At 42.0% G+C, this 20443-nt stretch overlaps 1 protein-coding gene across 1 annotated transcript in view; it reads right to left on the reverse strand.

Moving 5' to 3' along the window:
• Positions 1–20443, reverse strand: part of LOC132400110 (solute carrier family 12 member 5-like) — a 338827-nt gene that overhangs the window by 124101 nt on the left and 194283 nt on the right. The window contains exons 7-9 of the mRNA XM_059981187.1: positions 11908–12038; positions 5774–6015; positions 1355–1566 (exon numbers count right to left, since the gene is read on the reverse strand). Of these exons, the coding sequence (XP_059837170.1) occupies positions 1355–1566; positions 5774–6015; positions 11908–12038 (585 nt within the window). The remainder of the gene's footprint in view (positions 1–1354; positions 1567–5773; positions 6016–11907; positions 12039–20443) is intronic.

Below are 20443 nucleotides of genomic sequence, written 5' to 3' on the forward strand. Positions count from 1 at the left end.
AATTATGACATTATTATATAATGAACTATTAAAGACAATTAAATTAAGCTAATCCATTCTGCCTGAACATGGTCCATATCCCTCCATTCTCTGGACATCCATATGCCTATCTAAAAGGTTCTTGAATGCCTCCATTGTTTCTGCCCCCACTATGTAATAAACTTGCTCTGCATATCTCCTTTGAACTTCTTGCATCTTAACTTCAAACATCTTAAATGTTTGTTCTCTGGTATTAGATATTTTAACTCTGCGATACCCAACCTCTGCTTCTATTGCAACTCAACCTTAGCTCCTCACAATCCTATAAACTTGTATCAAGTCTCTCCGCAACCTCTGTCACTTCAGAACAATCCAAGTTCATCTGATCTGTTCCCATAGCACTGGCTCTCTAATCCAGGCAACATCTAAGCAATCTCTCCAAGGTCTTCACATCCTTCTGAAAATGGGATGACCAGAATTGTTGGGTGCTGTCTTTCATTGCTTCTATTGTGTTTCTGGGATTTATTCTGTATGCTCACAAGAAAATAAATCTCAGGGTTGCATATGGTGACATAAATGTACTTGATAATAAATTTACTTTGAAAGCAATACCCTGGATGTGGCCTAACCAGAGTTTTATAAAGCTACAACAGAACTTCCTGATGCTTGAATTCAATTCCTTGCTTAATAAAGGCAAACACACATACACTTCTTCACCAGCCTGTGCAGTCAATTTCAGAGAGTTATGGACTTGGACCTTAAGATCCTTCTGTATGTTATCACGGTTAAGGGTCCTGCCACTAACTGAGTACTGTTCCTTTACATTTGATCTCCCAAAGTGCAGCACTCACATTTGCCTGGATAATATTCCATTTGCTATTCCTCCACCCATATCTGCAACCGATCTACATCCCATTGTATCTTTTGGCAATCTTTTATACTATCCACAACACCAGTAATCTCTGTATTGTTTAAAAATGTACTAACCCACAAATCCAGGTCATTTATATATACCACAAGCAGCAGAGGCCTCAGTATGGGCCCCTGCAGAACGCTACTAGACACGGACCTGCAGCCAAGATAAGTCCTATCAACCATTACCCTCTGAATGCATCAGAACAGCCAAGTCTGGATCCAGCTATCCTGTGACCTCTGCGAATGTGGTGCCCTAGTGTGGCCATGGGGAACCGAAAGTTGCGTAGCTTGCTGGTTCTCCCCTTAGCTATGTATCTGACGGACAGGGCGCACCTAATAGCCCTCAATATGCATGGCCAGCATAGATGTGGCTAGAGAAGGAAGGAGATTTGATATCAGTGCTGACCACTTGCACACGAAATGCCCACACCTTTCTACCGTTCCTTGCATTTTCTATTACCTGTGATTAGTCCACTGGCGACTCCCGGAATCCCCTGCAGCTCAGTAACGTTGTTTTTCTCAAAGTATTCATCGCACGTGGCATTAAGGAAACTAGACGAGCAGAAGAGTTGCCAAAGTTTGGTGGTCACAGTCTCGTTGGCCACCGTGATTACTTTGGCACATATGTCAAAATCTTGCTGTGACAGTGTCCTGTTCCCTAGAATGCAGACACTGGAGATAGAGAGAACATCATGTTAACAGCGATCTATGAAATGCAGATAAGCCTCTGCTCCACAATGATAAATGTTCCCTGGAAGTTAACCTTCCTTATAAATACATCATATTTTTGAATAGATATCAAAAGTAAGTGCTTGCGGTAAATGAACTCCATTTTTCAGTTCTTGATTGGTAAGGAAGTTAAAGGTTACAGGGAGAATGTTGGAAAATGGGGCTGAGAACTAAAAAATCAGCCATGATTGAATGGCAGAACAGACAATGGGCTGAATGGCCTAATTCTGCTCTAATATCTTATGCACCTTATAGCACAATGCAAAAAAAAAATGCACAGAGTGCTGTTCAAAATCTATGGTGGAGCTGTGTTTTAGCTGCCCTGAACATCAAAGGTTTAATTTTCTTTGATGCAGAATGTGAGTGACAAATTCCTGGCAGTTAGCTGTCCCTGCAGAAGCTTGAAGACATGCTCGGGAGGTTTAACCTGTGGTTTCAGAAGATAAAAGGCCTGCCTCCTTTTTCAAGTTTTACAAAGATCAGAATGTGTTGCATGTGGGCAGACAGAGGTTGTTACAGAGAGGCACTGGACATAAACACAAAAACTCCTACTGTCATGAGCTCTTTTATCAATTTAAAACTAGGGCCCTATTGATCCACCCACTCCTAACCTCCAGAACGGATTATATTTTACTAGTTTTAGCTTTGTCTCCATTTCAGGAACACATTCTTGGTAACTGAGCCTGTAAATCTTTTGAAACTAGAGTTTATGATAAACTATGCTATGGATCTATATGGTGATCTGCACCAGTTTATTATGGCAGCTTTTCCATAAACTGAGTTTGTAAGCTGCCCATACACACAGCAAGGAGAGGGATTCCCAAGAAAAGGGAACCAAGCTTTTTGGCACTTCGAGTCCATTTTATTAATGAATACCATGGCCATAAACAGCTAGATATTTTTGATTCCCTAGTGTCCAAAATACTGCCTGAGCATCAGCTGGGTAGAGAATTCTAAGGATTCAGAACCTATCAGGGAAATAATTACTTTTCTTCATTTTCGTGTCAAATGTTGCACCCCTGAGGTAATGGCCTCTGCTCCTTCATTTACACTCTGAGGAAACACTTCACCTGTAAAGCCCTTTAATAAATTTCAATAGATTATTGCTCATTTTTACCAATCTCTATATAATACAGGTGTAGGCTCTCATTCTCTCCTCACAGGACAATTCAATCATCTCAGAAATCCCTCTGATGAAACTCTTTTGCTCCAAGAAAGAGGCAGAAGTCTATGCTAGTACTTCAGTTGTGGACTCATCAGAGCCGGATGTATGTGTTGAATCTTTAATTAGCTCCTTTACTTCAATCCTTTGCAAGAAAAGGCTCACAAACTTTTCACTTTCCCAAACTACTAGCTGTACCAGTAGGCTAACTTGCAGATATATTTACAAAGTTACCCACATTCCTTTCACAATCAACCATTTCCAGAATCGCAGTTTGAAAAAATACTCTCATCCTCTGCTTTTCATATCAAAGTGGATACCTAAACACTTATTCATATAAAATGTTCTCTTCCTCTTGCTCACAGTTAACCTTCTGCAAATTGATGCAACCTTTACTGTAATCCAGCTCTCAATTTATGAAATCACTTTGGTTTGCATCAGCAGCAGACTTAAAACTTGCTCATCCAAGAAACTGATGAGCATTGCCAATAGCTGAAACACGAACTTTGATCCTTCAGGCAGTTCAGCCAACAAGCAAAAATTATCCCTTTTTTTCTGCTCTCTGTTTCCTGCCTGTTTATTGGTTTTCAGTCCATGCTATAATTCTGCTTCCAGTACCACAAGTGGCATTTTGAGTGGCAAATGCTCTCTGGTAATCTTAGTACATGGTCTTTCCCGTCACCATGAAGTTATAACATTGAAAGCTTCCAAAGGCTTTGTAAACACTAAACTGGAAAGTATCTTCCATGGCAAAGTTTAAATCAGATTCAACTGTGTATCTGAGTTAAATGTCTCATTTATTTTAAAAAAAATAATTGGACAAGATTACAAGCCGAGTACTAAAGAGTCCTGCAAATCCTGCCACACCCTGTTTGGTTTCGTTGCTTTATACAGGTGAGATCATGTCCCATACAAACACCTATCCTTCTCATATTATTGCTTGTATAGTCTTTTATGTCTTCTATTCTCTTTCAAGTGTGTTTGTACTTCCCATTTGATAATTCAAAAACATGGATATCAATCTATAGACTTCTTGGAATGTTAGATCCAGGATGCACTAACCTGATCCAAGCCATCTGTTTCACAGCCAAGAGTAGTAATAAAACTACATCTGCTTCTTTTGAAATAACCCCTGCTGATTGCCTCCTCCAAGCCTGGCAACTGCTTTAAGCCACTTGTGGCAGAGCAACTAGTCTCTGCCCTATTCTTATTGGCATGTTCTTTTTGGCTGGAATACTTCTACAACTTTGTCAAAGATGACTCAAGAACATGGAGGGAGGAGTACTTAGTGATAATGATGTCATTAAAAATGTAGAGTGTTCTTGTGTAATCATCAGCTGGGCATGAGACATGAGCACTAACTCCCACTTGGACAGCCTATACTTGAGAGCCAACCCTGTCTTGTTCTGAGGTGATATGGGTTATTCCTTTATCAGGTTATCCTAGTAAACCTTTGCTGAAGCTGTTGTGATTCTAGCTCTATTTTCCCATTTTCTTGCTTTCTTTTCCTTCATTGTTTGTAACTTCTGAAGGCACTTTTTTACATTGCAATTCAGATCAAAATATAACACTGATGAAAGAATTGGCTTTACTAATTGTAATTAGGAATGAAACTACAACTGTAACTCTATTTCATAAAAATCACAACTTTGGAACCTTAAGTTGCAAATGATTCCTTGTAAATATATTTTTACCCTTACTGAGTAATGTACATTTCTCCACTGTAGTGGCTCCCAACATGTGATTCATGGCAATCATGGCTAAAGACGACAGGGGATTTGAGGCACTGAGGCAATTTAGTTAGAGATCTCACCCAAAAGAAATAATAATAAAAAATAAAGATAAAATATGGAGGCAGCACAACCAGCTATCCGTAGGCAGTCACTGGACAGCCTTTTCTGCTTTAAGGAACTGACCAGTGGACGTTTATAGAGAGAAACAGATGCTTAAGGAACTAGAATGCCCATTGACTAGTGTCAGGAACTACTGCTCTGCTTTCACAGACTTCTCTAATTCTGAATGGCATCTATTAAAAAGCAAGCAATTCAACAGTTTAAATGCTCCTGTCATAGGAATTTAGCAGATTTCATTATTTACATATTTCAGAATAACAAGATTATGTTTGAGGCACATTGTTCAATCCAGAAATGGAATAAATAATCACATTTTAGATGAAAAAAATAAGATAAATCTGAACTTTTACTTTCAAAGGAGTGAAGAAATTTTGAATTAATTTACCAAAAAAAGGACTTTGAACTTAGCACAATAAAATGATTGGATGCATTTTTATAGAGAAGACATAAAGGGATTTAATTTAAAAAAACTAGTAGGTGGGATTGATCTACCAGAAAAAAAGTAAATTGTCTAATGCTTTTTCTAAGAGTTATTACATTTAAGTGATTGGGATACATACTGTAAATGAATTTTAAGCTGGTATTTCCATGGGTGAAACTATTGAATTCTATTAAAAAATATGGAGGTGGGTATTTCATTGAACATCCACAATGAACTGAATAAGATATACTTCAAGGCTGTTCAAAGCATTGAACTTTTTGCTTTATTTATTGTTTTGCTCACTTTTATTGTACTGTATCTGAATAGAATATTGCCATTCCCATGTTACAAGGATTCATAACAAACCTCTTCATTTGGATCTTCCAGATAAACTGGAAACTCAGATTCATTTTGGCATGTCAGACATTATCTATGGGAATTTGTAAGGCAAATATATCAAGTGCAGCAATCCATTTTGCTGCATTTTTCCATTTAAAAATATATTTCAGATTTATAACATTCAGCTCTTTATCACTAATCTGTCCAGGTAATCTGTGCAGAAAACAGAGGCGAGTGAATGAAATTAGGTTTTGAATTCATTTCATGTCCAGCCAGTTCTAGTTTTTACATTTCCTCATGGTACATCTCAGGCACTAGGACTGGTGATTTAATATGAATAAATATTGCATTGTCACTCTATAGTATTGTACTTACGGGAAATTTGGTGGTTCAAATGCAGATTTGATAACTCCAGCATAAATGGAAAGAATGGATAAAATGACACATGCCAGGAATACCAGGGCAAACTTGTTGACGTATTTGACTCCCACAAAGACTACCAGAGCCATGCAGGTGAGGACACACGTTCCATACACACGCATGTTATTCAACATGGCTGCTGGTTCCTCACTGGCATCCTCGGCTTTGAAAATTGCCATACTGGGGAATATGTAAGTCTGTAAAAAGTAACAGTAAAAAGTAAAAGTAATGTACTTCCAAGTTCCGATGTATATGTGACAAATAATCCTTAATCATTGTTATCAACATTCAATGTTAGAATATTAATCAAGTTAGTTCTTTACATTTTCAGATGGAATCGCCTCAGTATAGGAAAGATGTGGAAGCTTTAGAGAGGGTGTAGAGGAACTTTCCTGGATGCTGCCTGGATTAGAGAGGGTGCAGAGGAATTTACCTGGATGCTGCCTGGATTAGAGAGGGTGCAGAGGAGCTTTCCTGGATGCTGCCTGGATTAGAGAGGGTGCAGAGGAACTTACCTGGATGCTGCCTGGATTAGAGAGGGTGCAGAGGAATTTACCTGGATGCTGCCTGGATTAGAGAGGGTGCAGAGGAACTTTCCTGGATGCTGCCTGGATTAGAGAGGGTGCAGAGGAACTTACCTGGATGCTGCCTGGATTAGAGAGGGTGCAGAGGAACTTTCCTGGATGCTGCCTGGATTAGAGAGGGTGCAGAGGAATTTACCTGGATGCTGCCTGGATTAGAGAGGGTGCAGAGGAATTTACCTGGATGCTGCCTGGATTAGAGAGGGTGCAGAGGAATTTACCTGGATGCTGCCTGGATTAGAGAGGGTGCAGAGGAACTTTCCTGGATGCTGCCTGGATTAGAGAGGGTGCAGAGGAATTTACCTGGATGCTGCCTGGATTAGAGAGGGTGCAGAGGAATTTACCTGGATGCTGCCTGGATTAGAGAGGGTGCAGAGGAATTTACCTGGATGCTGCCTGGATTAGAGAGGGTGCAGAGGAATTTACCTGGATGCTGCCTGGATTAGAGAGGGTGCAGAGGAATTTACCTGGATGCTGCCTGGATTAGAGAGGGTGCAGAGGAACTTACCTGGATGCTGCCTGGATTAGAGAGGGTGCAGAGGAACTTACCTGGATGCTGCCTGGATTAGAGAGGGTGCAGAGGAACTTACCTGGATGCTGCCTGGATTAGAGAGGGTGCAGAGGAACTTTCCTGGATGCTGCCTGGATTAGAGAGGGTGCAGAGGAATTTACCTGGATGCTGCCTGGATTAGAGAGGGTGCAGAGGAACTTACCTGGATGCTGCCTGGATTAGAGAGGGTGCAGAGGAATTTACCTGGATGCTGCCTGGATTAGAGAGGGTGCAGAGGAATTTACCTGGATGCTGCCTGGATTAGAGAGGGTGCAGAGGAATTTACCTGGATGCTGCCTGGATTAGAGAGGGTGCAGAGGAATTTACCTGGATGCTGCCTGGATTAGAGAGGGTGCAGAGGAATTTACCTGGATGCTGCCTGGATTAGAGAGCATTTCATACGAGGACAGGTTGAGTGAGCTCAGGCTTTTCTCTTTGGAGAGAAGGAGGATGAGAGGAAACTTGATAGAGGTGTACAAGATGATAAGAGGCATAGATCAAGAGGACAGCCACAGGGAGGAACTGGCAAATCCAAGGGACATAAGTTTAAGTTGATTGGAGGAAAGCGGGGATTTTTATACAGAGACTGATATGTGCATGGAACGCCCTGCTAGAGATGGTGGTAGAGGCAGATATATTAGGGGCATTTAAGAAACTCTTGGATATATACATGGATGATAGAAAAATAGAGGGCGATTTAGGACGAAAGGGTTAGATTAATCTTAAAAGGGTTAAAAGGTCAGTACAACACTGTGAGCCGAAGGGCCTGTTCTGTGCTCTAACATTCTGTGTTCTATGTATGATGATTTGGAGACGTCTGTCTGGCCCCTCATGTCTACCCTGCCTTTTGATGAAGTCAGCATTGTTGGGCATCTCAATTCCATTTCTTTACTCGATCTTCAGTATCCTTCAGTACCCACCTGAGCAAAACTCTGTTAACGGCAATGTCAGAAATTGCCTGTTGGTCTGGATTGGTATTGTTTTGTTGTAGAGAATTCCAAATGTCTCTTGCCTTTTAGAACATTATGGCTGATTATTTTCTGGCCCTGTATGATACTGACCTAGATTGTAAGTCAGCACTGACTGGTAATCACTCCTGAGTTCTTTCTGAACTCTATGCCTGATACCACTTTGCATTTATTTACGCAGCTAATGGTGATGCAGGCGCTAATCATTAAAGCAATTGCTATTGTAATTATTATCCTCCAGCAAGAAAAGAACTACTCTGTGTAAACAAATGCTGTTTACGATAATTATTTCTTTACACAATTAAAGCTGATGTCTTCTCAGCCCAGCATCAATGAGTGAACTTCCCTGACTGCAGCACATGGGCAGATATGGACAGCAGGGAAGAACAGCAGACGACGCTGTTGTCCCACAGCTCCATTGACCTGTCAGAGTGACCTTTACACAGTGTCCCTCCTGGACAGCATAGGTTTGCTCCCACGTAGAACACAGAACATGGAACAGTACAGTATGGGATCTTTGGCCTGGCATGGGCTATTGTGTAGATCTGTACAACCCACTCCATGATCAATCCAACCCTTTCCTCCTACACAGCTCTTTACCCTCCATTTTGCTTACACCCATGTGTTTCTGACAGTTCATTCTAGGCACCCACCCACACTCTGTGTGAAGAAAACCTTCCTCTGACATCCCCCCAAAGCTTTCCTCTACTCACCCTAAAATACACTGGCAGGTTGAGTGGCCTACTGCAGTTTACTCCATGGTGCAGGTAAATGGGAAAAAGAATTGAAAGGAGAGATGGTTGGTGTGCGTGAGAGAATAAAGGATGCAGCATTCCAGGGAAATATGGAGAGGGCTTCATGGGTCTCGTAATGCTGGGAGCTAGCACCGACTCTATGGATTGAATGGCATTTTTTATGTTGTTTTAAGCATAATTCAGTCATTGATGAATGGGCTGCGGGCAGAAAACAGAACTTGTGTTTTAGTGGATTTATTTTCATTGCCTGTGAGTCCGTGGGGATTTAGCAGCAAGTTGAGTAGTGGACGTTCTCTTGAGAAAGAGGCTGTAGTGGCAGTGGAGTTCAGAAGGATGGCAGTGGGGGGGGGGGGGGTGTTGGTGTTAAGGATTTCATTGAAACCTACGGGATACTTAAAGGCCTAGGAATTCATTACCATGCAGGGCTGTGGAAGCCAGTTCACTGGATGTACTTAAAGCAGAGATTGACATGTTCTGATTGGCAAAGTGTTTGAGGGTTTTGGAGAGAAGGTGAGAGAAATCAGCCATGATTGAATGGCAGAGCAGATTTGATGGTCCAAATGGCCAGAATATGCCCTAACATTTCATGGTGTTATTGCCTTAAGGGGTTCTCATTAAGCCTTTTGGATCTCCCTCATTGGAGGGGGAGGGTCACAGTGTGCAACAAGGAGGGCAGTTAAGCTGGTATCTGTGATGGTGTAGGTGGCCACCACATCATTTCCTTCCAGTGCTATGTTGGAGAGCTCCTCAAATGAGTCTCCAAGAAGGGGGCTGGAGTGATGACCAAACAGTCCACCCCACTTCACCCCTGGGATCACCCTCTCCTCTAACTGCCCCATGCAGACCATAACACTCTCAGGGTCAGGAAAGCTGGTTCTCGCCTGTCATCTTTGTCCTTGTCTCCAGTTGTCCTCGCCATGGCATTCTGGTTAATGCTGGTAACTCTGTGTAACAGCAGGTGTTAAATCTGGTGACTTATAGCAGCTGCTGGGAAATTTAGGAAGGGTTAAATCAGAAGAGGATTTTGCAAACTTTATCTTTCTTCCCTCTCAGTTATCAAGACGTATTTAAGCAGAGGAGCTCTTGTCCAATTCCAGTACTTCAGTCATCCAAGACAAGACACTTACTGAATAGATACCCCATTCATTGACAGAATGTTACTCCCAGCCCTACAAGGAAAGTTTGGCCTCCATTACCCAGGAAATCCCACAGTGAGACCTCTCCTCTGCCGATGGGAAACTCTCCGCACCTCCTCTCACAGTTCCCTGTGCCGGGAATGCCATTCCTTCCACCTCTGACAATGCTCTCTCCACCCGCTGCTCTGCCCTCAATACCTGGGCAGCCACCTCTCCTGGCTCGATGTACCTCTGGAGGTCGTATCACATCATTTCTCACCACTACCCACCTCACTCACTCAACTGATTCATATACCCGCCTCTCCTCCTGCTGCATCTCTCCTGTCTTGTTTGGATCAGCACCCAGGACCTTAGTGTCTCATTCCTGGAAATTCCAGACAACTCTGAGTGGATTTTGTTCCGAGATGGGCAGTCACTGTTGGTAGAGAAGCTAACGTTTCGCAGACTTACCAAACCGAGATCGCGGCTGCTTGGTTGAAGGCTATTTGCAGCGCTAGATACAGTGAATCCATGGTTCAATCAAAAGAGTCTTTTAAGAGCCTCTTAGATAGGTACATGGAGCTTAGAAAAATAGAGGGAATAGAGGGAAATTCTAGGCAGTTTCTAGAGTAGGTTAAATGGTCGGCACAACATTGTGGGCTGAAGGGCCTGTAATGTGCTGTAGATTTCTATGTTCTATGTTCAATCATGCTCGTGGTTTTCACTTTTCTATGCTTCTCTGGACTGTAGTTAACGCAGTGACCTAAGCAAGGATTTCCCTCTCCACTGGTACGTAATGAGAGGGGATCTCCTTAAAACCTATTGAATATTGAAAAGCCTAGATAGAGTGGACATGGAAAAGATGTTTCCTATGAGGGGGTGTCTAGGACCCGAGGGCACTGCCTCAGATTAGAAGCATGTCCCTTTAGAACTGAGATGAGTAGGAATTTTTTTTGTCAAAGGGTGGAGAACCTGTGGAATACATTGCCATGGACAGCCATGGAGGCCAAGTCATTGGATGCTTTTAAAGCATTAAATATTGTTGATTAGTAAGGGGATCAAAGGTTACAGGGAGAAGGTGGAGCTGAGTGATGATGGTGCTAAACAGTGACTCCTCTGCTTGTATTTTCAGAAACTGCTCTATTTCTACCTTCGATATCTCTTTCTTTCCCTTTCAAGGTTCTTTTGAAGACCCTGACCCGGAGTTACACGCTGACTTTGGTTTTTTCTGGGAATGGGACCCACTCTCGGGGCCTCACGACCGGCCGCGTTTCGATACGCCAAGGGCGCGGCCTAGAAGACTAGTGCGCCTTCAGGGTGCCGGATTTTCGTGGCTCTGGAGGCGGGCGGATTCAAAGCGGGTGCCACTGACTGATGCGTCGTGGGAGGACAAGGAAGATTGGAAGTAGTGGGCTTGCTGTTGGTTGTGAGCCCAGAGGCACGGAGCTCGGTAAAGCGATGCGCCAGACTTCTAAAACCATAAATCAGCGAGCTGTTTTGTTATGTCTCCCCTCTCACTGTCAAATGGAAACACCTCTTTTTCCCTTACTAGGGTGAGAGAGAGCCTGTGGTATGTTGAATACTGGGTGAACGAGTAGTCTTTGGGGTACTGCAAGTTCGTGTCTTTCCTGATGCTCTGCTGCACGCTCGAGTGCTTGGTGGTGGGGGGGTGCTGATGCTTTTTGCTGGTGGGGGTGGGGGGGAATTGTTGCTTTGCTGCTGCTTATGCATGGGGGGCTGGGGGGTTCTAACATTTAACTGTCATTCATTCTTTGGGGCACTCCTCTGAATTTCGTGGATGTTTGCGAAGAAAAATAATTTCAGGATGTATATTGCATACATTTCTCTGACATTAAGTGTACCTGTTGAAACCTACTGAATAGGGTTGAGAGGGATAATAAAACAGCCATGATGGAATCGTGGCACAGACTTTATGGGTCAGATGGGCTAACACTGCTCAAACGTTTTATGGTCTTAACTTAAATCTTTTTTCTAGTAAAGAGCACTCAATTTCTGATTATATCATTGACAGTAAAGCATTCTGGGGCATCCAATGACCATGACAGATGTTACAGAAAAGCATTCTCTCTCCCCTTCCAGCCCTTGCTGCCTGTACTCACCACCAGGATTTCAATGGTGCCCAGGATATACATAGCACCGGCGAATGTTGTCCCCAGGTAGAAACAGAGTCCCACTGCACCCCCGAATTCAGGACCCAGCGAGCGAGAGATCATGTAGTAGGAACCGCCAGCTGCAGGAAAGACAATAAGCAAAAGGGGGTTGGGGAACGGTACGTCCAATGTGGCCACTGACATTGATTTGCTCTGAGATCAGATCAGAGGCTCGTAGAGTCATATTAAAAGTATGCAACACTTGTTTGAGAGTTAAACAAAACAAATTTGAGCTTTAACTCATAATCTGTTACATAACAACTTGCATTTACATAGTGGCTTTAATCCCTGAAGGTATACCACAGAATTCTTATGAGACAAGATCTGACACCAAACAACATTCTGAGATAGTAAAGAGATTTTAGATTAGCTTTATTTGTCACGTGTACTTGGAAACATACAGCGAAATGCGTTGCTTGCATCAAATCACTGCGCATGAGTGTTGTCATAGTTTCGGCGTCAAAAAAGCATGCCCACGACACATCAACCCTAAACCATCGGTATGTGGGAGGAAACTGGAGCACTCAGAGGAGAACCATGCGGTCACGGGGAGAACATACAGACTCTTTACAGGCAGCAGCAAGAATTGGACCCCGATCAGTGACTGCTGGTGCTGTAATAGCATCAATCTAACCACTCCCCAAACAAAACATTACCAGTGACTATCTGAAGATCTATAGAAGATAACAGTTTGCAGGCATATTTTGTAGGAAGGTGTGTTGAGATTGAGGGTGGGGGCTTCAGTGCTCAGAACTCTGACAAAAGGCGATGGTGGAGGCCAGAAATGGAGGTGGTCTCAGAACCCGATTCAGGTGAGGCTGGCAAGACTCACAATCTCCACTTTTTCATATAGACCAGTCTCATCTCAGGCAACATCCATGCAGCTGCTTGCCTCCGGACTAAATTGTCAGTCATCCAACTCAGTCTTTCTTTGCTGTGCCACTGAACACGAGAACCTCCATCTGTCCCAGGGAAAAGCAGCCTGGAGGTGTGGTGGTTTAGATTGTCACCCCAGTAGAGAATGGCCTTCAACAGGTGAATGGTGTCTCCTGCAACTGAAACATAACCCTAAAGCTTCTGATACTCCGATGCTCAGGTACGTCAAGGAAGTTATCCTCCACTTCTCTGTGGCAGTGTGTTTTCTTGTAGTGTTTGTAGCTTGCTTTATTTTCTCATTGGCTGTTTGTCTTAGTTTGTGAGTAGTTTTTCATTGATTCTAATGTACTTTGTATTTACTGTGAAAGCTTGCAAAAATACGTTGCATATATGTACTTTGATAATACATTTACTTTGAACTTTGCTAATTGTTATGTTGTATAGCTTCAAAAACTAATGGGAAGAAAAACACAGGAGCTTGGAAAAACACGTCTACTTCAGTTCTCTTTAGTGAGGCGCATACGTATGATGTGGTGGCATAATAACATACGCTATTCATGTACTTTTGTGTGTACCCCATAATGAATTATGTAAACAACAAAGAATGCTTAATCAAACAATATATTTACAATGTTACTCAAATATTACTGAAGTATTAAATATATTACACTCCTCCCTGTTTATCTATAAACTCCAAATCAGTATAGAATGCAGTTTAACTTGTATACGTACACTCAACCACGTGCGCACGCACGCGCACACACACACACACACCATGCATGATAGGGCGGCTTTGTGACTTTCTCTCATTGACAGAGCATTTGGAATCACATGACCTCTTGGGCCCACTAGATCAGGAGGGAGTGTTATCTCCCACATTGTATCTCACTTTCAGATTATTGTCGAATTCCGTCACTAGAAATGAGGTGAAAAGCTCAAATCAGAATAAAGTTTATTATCACTGACATGTAACTTGTGTTGTGGCAGCAGTGCAGTGCAATACTTTATAAGTTACTATAAGATACAAGAAAGAATAAATAAACACATAGGGCAAAAGGGGAGTAGTGAGGTAGTGTTCGGGGGTTCATGAACCATTCAGAGGGGAATGAGCTATTCCTAAAGCATTGAATTGGGTCTTCACTCTTCCCTGTCATGGCAATTTCTGCACTTCAGCAGACACAGTCAGACTGGACTCACGAATCTCCTGTCCAAAGATGTACCTCTTCCCTGAAGACAGTAATGAGAAGAGGGCATGTCCTGGGTGGTGAAGGTCCTCAAAGACGAATGACACTTTCTTGAGGCATTGGTTTTTGAGGATATTCATGATGGAGGACAGGCGATAGAGATGGCTGAGTCTATAACCGCAGTGCCCCTTCCTGTCAGTAGTTACTTTAGGTGATAAGTTCATATTTTCCAAGCCATAAAATTATGTAATTATGTTCATTAATATCTAGAACAGGCTTCAAAGAATAACCGTCTCTTAAAATAATCAAACAGGATGGATTGAATAAGGTTTTTAGGTTTGAATTAATCACTTAGTTATTGTAAAAATTGGGACTCTACTTTTAAAAGAAGGGACTGGGACCATAATTAGGAGTGATATGCTCCTTTTATTATAGAAGTAAAATGGATAGCACCCTGAAGACAGGTTAAAAGTCATTCATATTCTCAACTATCTGGAGTATTTTATATGCTTCTGCTTACTTAAGGAGGGACATGCAGTATATATAGATGAAATGGAAGAAAGGTTCACCTGATTAATTCCCGTGAAGGTGGGAGAGATTACGTATACTGAGACCATTCAGAGGAATAAGAAAGGCACAAAATTCTTAGAGGGCTTGAGGGGGCAGAGGTAGAGTAAATATTTCCCCTGGTAAGAACCAGGCGTTACAGCCTCAGCCTGAGGTGCCAGATATGAGGAAAAATTCTTCACCCAGAGGACAGTGATTCATAGCAATTCTCCACTCATGCGACAGTGGAGCATCAGTCTCAGGATATCTCTGAGATTGTTACATTTTCAGATAATAGGGAATCATGGATACAAGTTTTGTGCAGAAAAATGGCACTGAGGTAAAAGCATAAATAGCAGGCTAGGCATGTGGGACTTAAAATTCTTACTTTATTGTCCATTGATTCCTGAAACACCGTTTTACTTGTTTATCATTTATTCACTTTAACATGAGGGGCCATTGTCATCTTCCTTCTGAATCAGAAGGTTATGTGTTCAGGTCCAGTCTCCAGATACTTGGGCTCAAGAGTCAAGCTGATGCAGAGCTGAGTTGCAGAGGGGATTTGAGGAATCATATTTCAGATGAGAAACTCTGTTGCACTCCCATCTGGCTTCTCAGCTACCTGTAAAAAATTTTCTGGCATTGTTGAAAGAGAGTTTGTTCCTCCAGTTCCTCCACTGGTTTCCCAAATATCATTTGTGGAAAGAGAAACAGGTCAAAGACACTTCTTCACAGGTAGGTGTAAAAAGGGGGTAAAAACAGGTTACCCTTAAGTTGCATAAAGGTGGGAGCAGGAGCAAAGGATGGATAGGACAAAGGAAACAGCTGTGCTGGGGGAGGTTAGCATTGCTGCATGGATAACATAGGGGACTTATAGTCTGTGAGTAAATGAGGGCAGTTAAAAGGTGATAATATAAACCTGGAAATATAATATATTGTAAGGTGTCAGGTTGTAGGGCATGATGAAGTCCGGCTGTGCAGAGATATAACCATTTTCACAGAAGGACAAGTTACAGAGAAACTGAGTTTATTTCATATTTCCAGCATCTGCATGCTTTCTTTATTTTCAGAGTTTGCTTGTCCTTTTATTTCATTGCCTTTGAGTGAACAGTGCTGTAGGACTTCCTACATTGCAATAGGGACTGTATTTCATAGAAGGAAGGTCAGGGCATTCTGGGGTTATGGAAAGGCAAGTTGCCCTTTCTAGTTATAACAGCAAGGAGTCAGAATGGGAAGTCATGTACATCTGCCTTTGATTCTAATTCATGAACAATAAATTCTCTCAGTGTTAATAGGACAACATTAACTGGATAATTAACCACTGTAAAAAATGCAGAATTCTCTCTCATATTATCAGCTCTCAGGGTAAACCTATTGTGATCTACAATTAGTGGCCACTTTATTAGATACAGGGGTACACCTATTAAAGTGGCCACAGGAGTGGAATCCAATATGGTCTTCGGCTATTGAAGTCCAACAACTTCATCGGGTTGTGCATCCAGAGATGCTCATCTGCACACCACTACTGAGGTTGTTACTGTTTGAGTTAATGTTGCCTTCCTACCAGCTTGAATCAGTTTGACCATTCTCCTCTGACCTCTCTCATTAACAAGGCTTTTTCACCCACAGAACTGCCACTTGCTGGATTTTTTTTCTGCACCATTCCCTGTAAACTCTAGAGACTGTTGTGCATGAAAATCCCAGGAGATCAGCAACTTCTGAGAAACTCAAACCACCCTGTCTGGCACAACAATCATTCCATGATCAAAGTCCCTTAGATCACATTTCTTCCCCATTTTGATGTTTGGTCTGAAAAGCAACTGAACATCTTGACCACATCTGCATGTTTTTATGCATTGGGATGCTGCTAATGATTGGTTGCTTAGATATTTGCATTAATGAGCAGGTGTAATTAAGTGTTCACAGAGTATATTTCCCTGTGACTTATTCTTTTTATGTGATCTGCAATTGTGCCCAGTTCCCCTATCACCTAGCTATGTGAAAATAAATTTACATAATTGCCTCATTTCCTTTATTTGAATTATAGTAGGATACAGGAAAATCCTGAGGGAATCCTTGTGGTTTCATGCAGAACATGTAACCTCACACTGACAGCACTGAAGATTGGAATTCAACCTGCGTTGTTGGAATGTTGAGGCAGCTCTGGCACTTGGGCAATAAGGAAATTCCCTTATTCCCAGAAATGCCTGACAAGGACCTAAGAATAGAAATTCATCCTTGGGGCATTTGTGCCAATTCTTGGATATGGTAGAAAATGCCACTCATCCTTTGCTTTTGATATCTCTTTCCATAAGACCATAAGATATGGGATCAGAATTAGACTATTTGGCCCATTGAGTTCTCCATTTCATCATTGCTGATGCACTTTCCCCCTCAGCCCCAATCTCCTGCCTTCTTTCCGTATCCCTTCATGCCCTGAACAATCAAGAATCTACCAACCTCTACCTTACATATACATAACAACTTGGCCTCCATAGTTATATGTGGCAAATAATTCTCCACAGTTACCATGCTCTGGCTAAAGAAATTCCTTCCCATTTCCATTCTTAAAGGTTGCCCCTTTATTCTAAGGCTGTGTCCTCTGGTCTTAGATTCTCCCACCAGAGGCAACATCCTCTCCACATCCACTGTATCAAGCCCTTTCACCATTTGATAGGCTTCATTAAGGTCACCCCTCATTTTACTGAATATTGGTGAATACAAGCCCAGAGCCATCAAACACTCTCCATACGACAAGCCATTCAATAGTGGAATCGTTTTCATGAACCTCCTTTGAACCCTCTCCAGTTTCAGCACATCCTTTCTAAGATAAGGGGCCCACAACTGCCCACAATAATACTCCAAGTGAGGTTTCACCAGTGGTTTATAAAGTTGCAACATTACATTCTTGCTTTTATATTCTAGTCCTCTTGAAATGAATGCTAACATTGCATTTGCCTTCTTCACCATAGACTCAACCTGCAAATTAACCTTTAGGGAATCCTGCACCAGGATTCCGAAGTTCCTTTACACCTCAGTTTTTCGTATTTTCTCTACAGTTAGACAATAGTCAGTCCTTTCAATTCTTCTACTAAAGTGCATGATCATACGCTTCCCAACACTGTATTCCAGCTGCCATTTCTTTGCCCATTCTCCTAATCAAAGTCCTTCTGTCGCCTCTCTACTTCCTCAAAACTACCTGCCCCCCACCTATCTTCATATTGTCTTCAAACTTTGCAACAAAGCCATCAATTCCATTATCCAAATCATTGACATATAATGTATGAAGAAACCATCCCAACACAGACCCCAATGACACACCACTGATTACTGGCAGTCAACAGAAAAGGCTCCCTTTATTCCCTTTCTCTGACTCCTGCCGATCAGCCACTGCTTTATCCATGCTAGGATCTTTCCTGTAATACCATGTGCTCGTAGTTTGTTAAGCAGCCTCTTGGGTGGCACCTTGTCAAAGGCCTTCTAAAATCTCAAGTACACAACATCATCTGATTCTCCATTGTCTGTCTTGCTTGTTATTTCTTCAAAGAATTCCAACAGATTTGTCAGACAAGATTTTCCCTTGGGGAACCCTAACTGACTACAGCCTATTTAATCATGAGCCTCTAAGTACCCTGAGACCTCATCCTTAATAAACGACTCTAACATAATCCCAACCATTGAGGTTGGACTACAGGCTGGCCTATAGTTTCCTTTCCTCTGCCTCTCTCCATTCTTTCACAGCGGAGTGACATTTGCAATTTTCCAATCTTCTGGAACCATTTCAGGATCTGGTGATTCTTGAAAGATCATTACTAATGCCTCCACAATCTCTTCAGCCACCTCTTTCAGAACTCTGGGTGTACGCCATCTGGTCCAGGTGACTTATCTACCTTCAGACCTTTCAGTTTCCCAAGAAACTTCTCTCTAGTTATGGCAACTTCATACATTTCAAGACACCTGACACCTGGAACTTCCACCATTCAGCTAGTGGCTTCCACAGTGAAGACTGATACAAAATACTTCATCAGTTCATCCACCATTTCCTTGTCCCCTATTACTACCTCTTCAGTATCATTTCCAGCAGTCTGATATCTATTCTCGCTTCTCTTTTACATTTTATGTATCTGTAGAAACTTTTGGTATCCTCTTTAATATTATTGGCTAGTTTATTTCCATATTCCACTTTTACCTACTTAATGACTTTTTTAGTTGCATTCTGTTGGTATTTAAAAGCTTCCCAATCCTCTAACTTCCCACTAATTGTTGCTCTATTATATGCCCTCTTGAAATGAATTGACTTTGGATTTCTTACATCCTTCACATACATGGGGAATAAAAATCTTTATGTTACCTGTCCATCTAAATGTGCCCTGTGCAATCATAGTAATTTATAATAAATAGAACAGTCAATGTAATATAGAGTACACTCAAATCAGTGTGAGTTCATCAGTCTGATGGCTTGGTGGAAGAAGCTGTCCCAGAGCCTGTTGGTCCTGGCTTTTATGTTGCGGTATCTCTTCCCGGATTGTAGCAGCTGGAATAGACTGTGGCTGGGATGACTTGGGTCCCCAATGATCCTCTTTTTGGCTTTTATGTTGGCTTAGTCTTCCATTGTTAGAATACCTTTAGAATACCTTTAGAATACTTCCACTTTGGGTTGTATATATCCTGTGCCAAGAAATTCCAGCTTTGTCATCTAATAGGCATCCATTAGTCTCAAGAGACCATGGATTTGCACCTTGGAAAGTGTCCAGGGCACAGGTCTGGGCAGGGATGTATGGGAGACCGGCAATGCCCATGCTGCAAGTCTCCCCTGTCCACGCCACCGATGTTGTCCAAGGGAAGGGCAAGGGCTGATACAGCTTGGCATCACAGAGCAATGTGTGGTTGAGTGCCTTGCTCAAGGACACAACATGCTGTGTTAGCTGAGACTCGAACTAGTGACTTTCAAGTCACTAGACCAACGCCTTAACCACTTGGCCACGTGCCAACACTGCCATCTGCCATCTATTTATTGAATAAATGAGTATTGACTAATAATATTTACACCTTAAGTACAGAATATAATTTACTTTTTAAAATTCAAATTTAAACTAAGTTTCAGCTATGTTACACAAATTACATAAGCTGATTTCCCTGTTTGAATGCCATTGTTTGAAACATGGCTTCAGAGTTTGCCAATTATATTTGAATATTTACTGAGATTGCAATGGTTAAACATCACAACCTAGTTTATCTACCACTTAAGTTAGTGGAAACTTCAGAGACTAAACTTCAATGATCAAGAAACCCATGACCTATTTCCCCCATAGATGAAACGCAGTGATTTATTAAAACAATAAAGCAGTAAGTCTCATTGCAGAGCCCTGACCGTGTCTTATTTACCCAGCTCCAGACAGTCTCCGCTACATTTCAGAATTAGCTTGTGCTTGGCTGTGCTGTGTTGCGTACACCAGGGACTGTTGCAGGAAGTGTCCTAGTTCAGCACTGCATCACTTGCCATTGACCTAGTTAAGCAGCTCTTCCACAGTAATTGCAACCATGGCAGTGAGACCTTGTTTTTCTTTCTCAGAAGCTTATTTCCAAATTAAATAAAATACAATTTGCTCGCTCTTACAGTCCTTTCACTGAAAGCCAGGATAAAAATAACATTAATTGAATACCTTAACCACAGTCTATCAATTAGACTGCATTTCTCCTTCACTGAGGCAGAGGCCCTCTGTTGATTGGGATCAACCAAGGATGTTGTGTCCTAGCTATCCACGTTTCAGTTGATACACAAGCCAAAGCAGTATGTATTAAAAACAAGCTTTTGTCCATGGAGCAGGCTCCTACTCGGCACACAGCTGAAGAATCCAAAGGAACAGCAGAGACCCATA

The sequence above is a fragment of the Hypanus sabinus genome, chromosome 9 (genome assembly GCF_030144855.1).
Source record: "Hypanus sabinus isolate sHypSab1 chromosome 9, sHypSab1.hap1, whole genome shotgun sequence".
Lineage (NCBI taxonomy): Eukaryota > Metazoa > Chordata > Chondrichthyes > Myliobatiformes > Dasyatidae > Hypanus > Hypanus sabinus.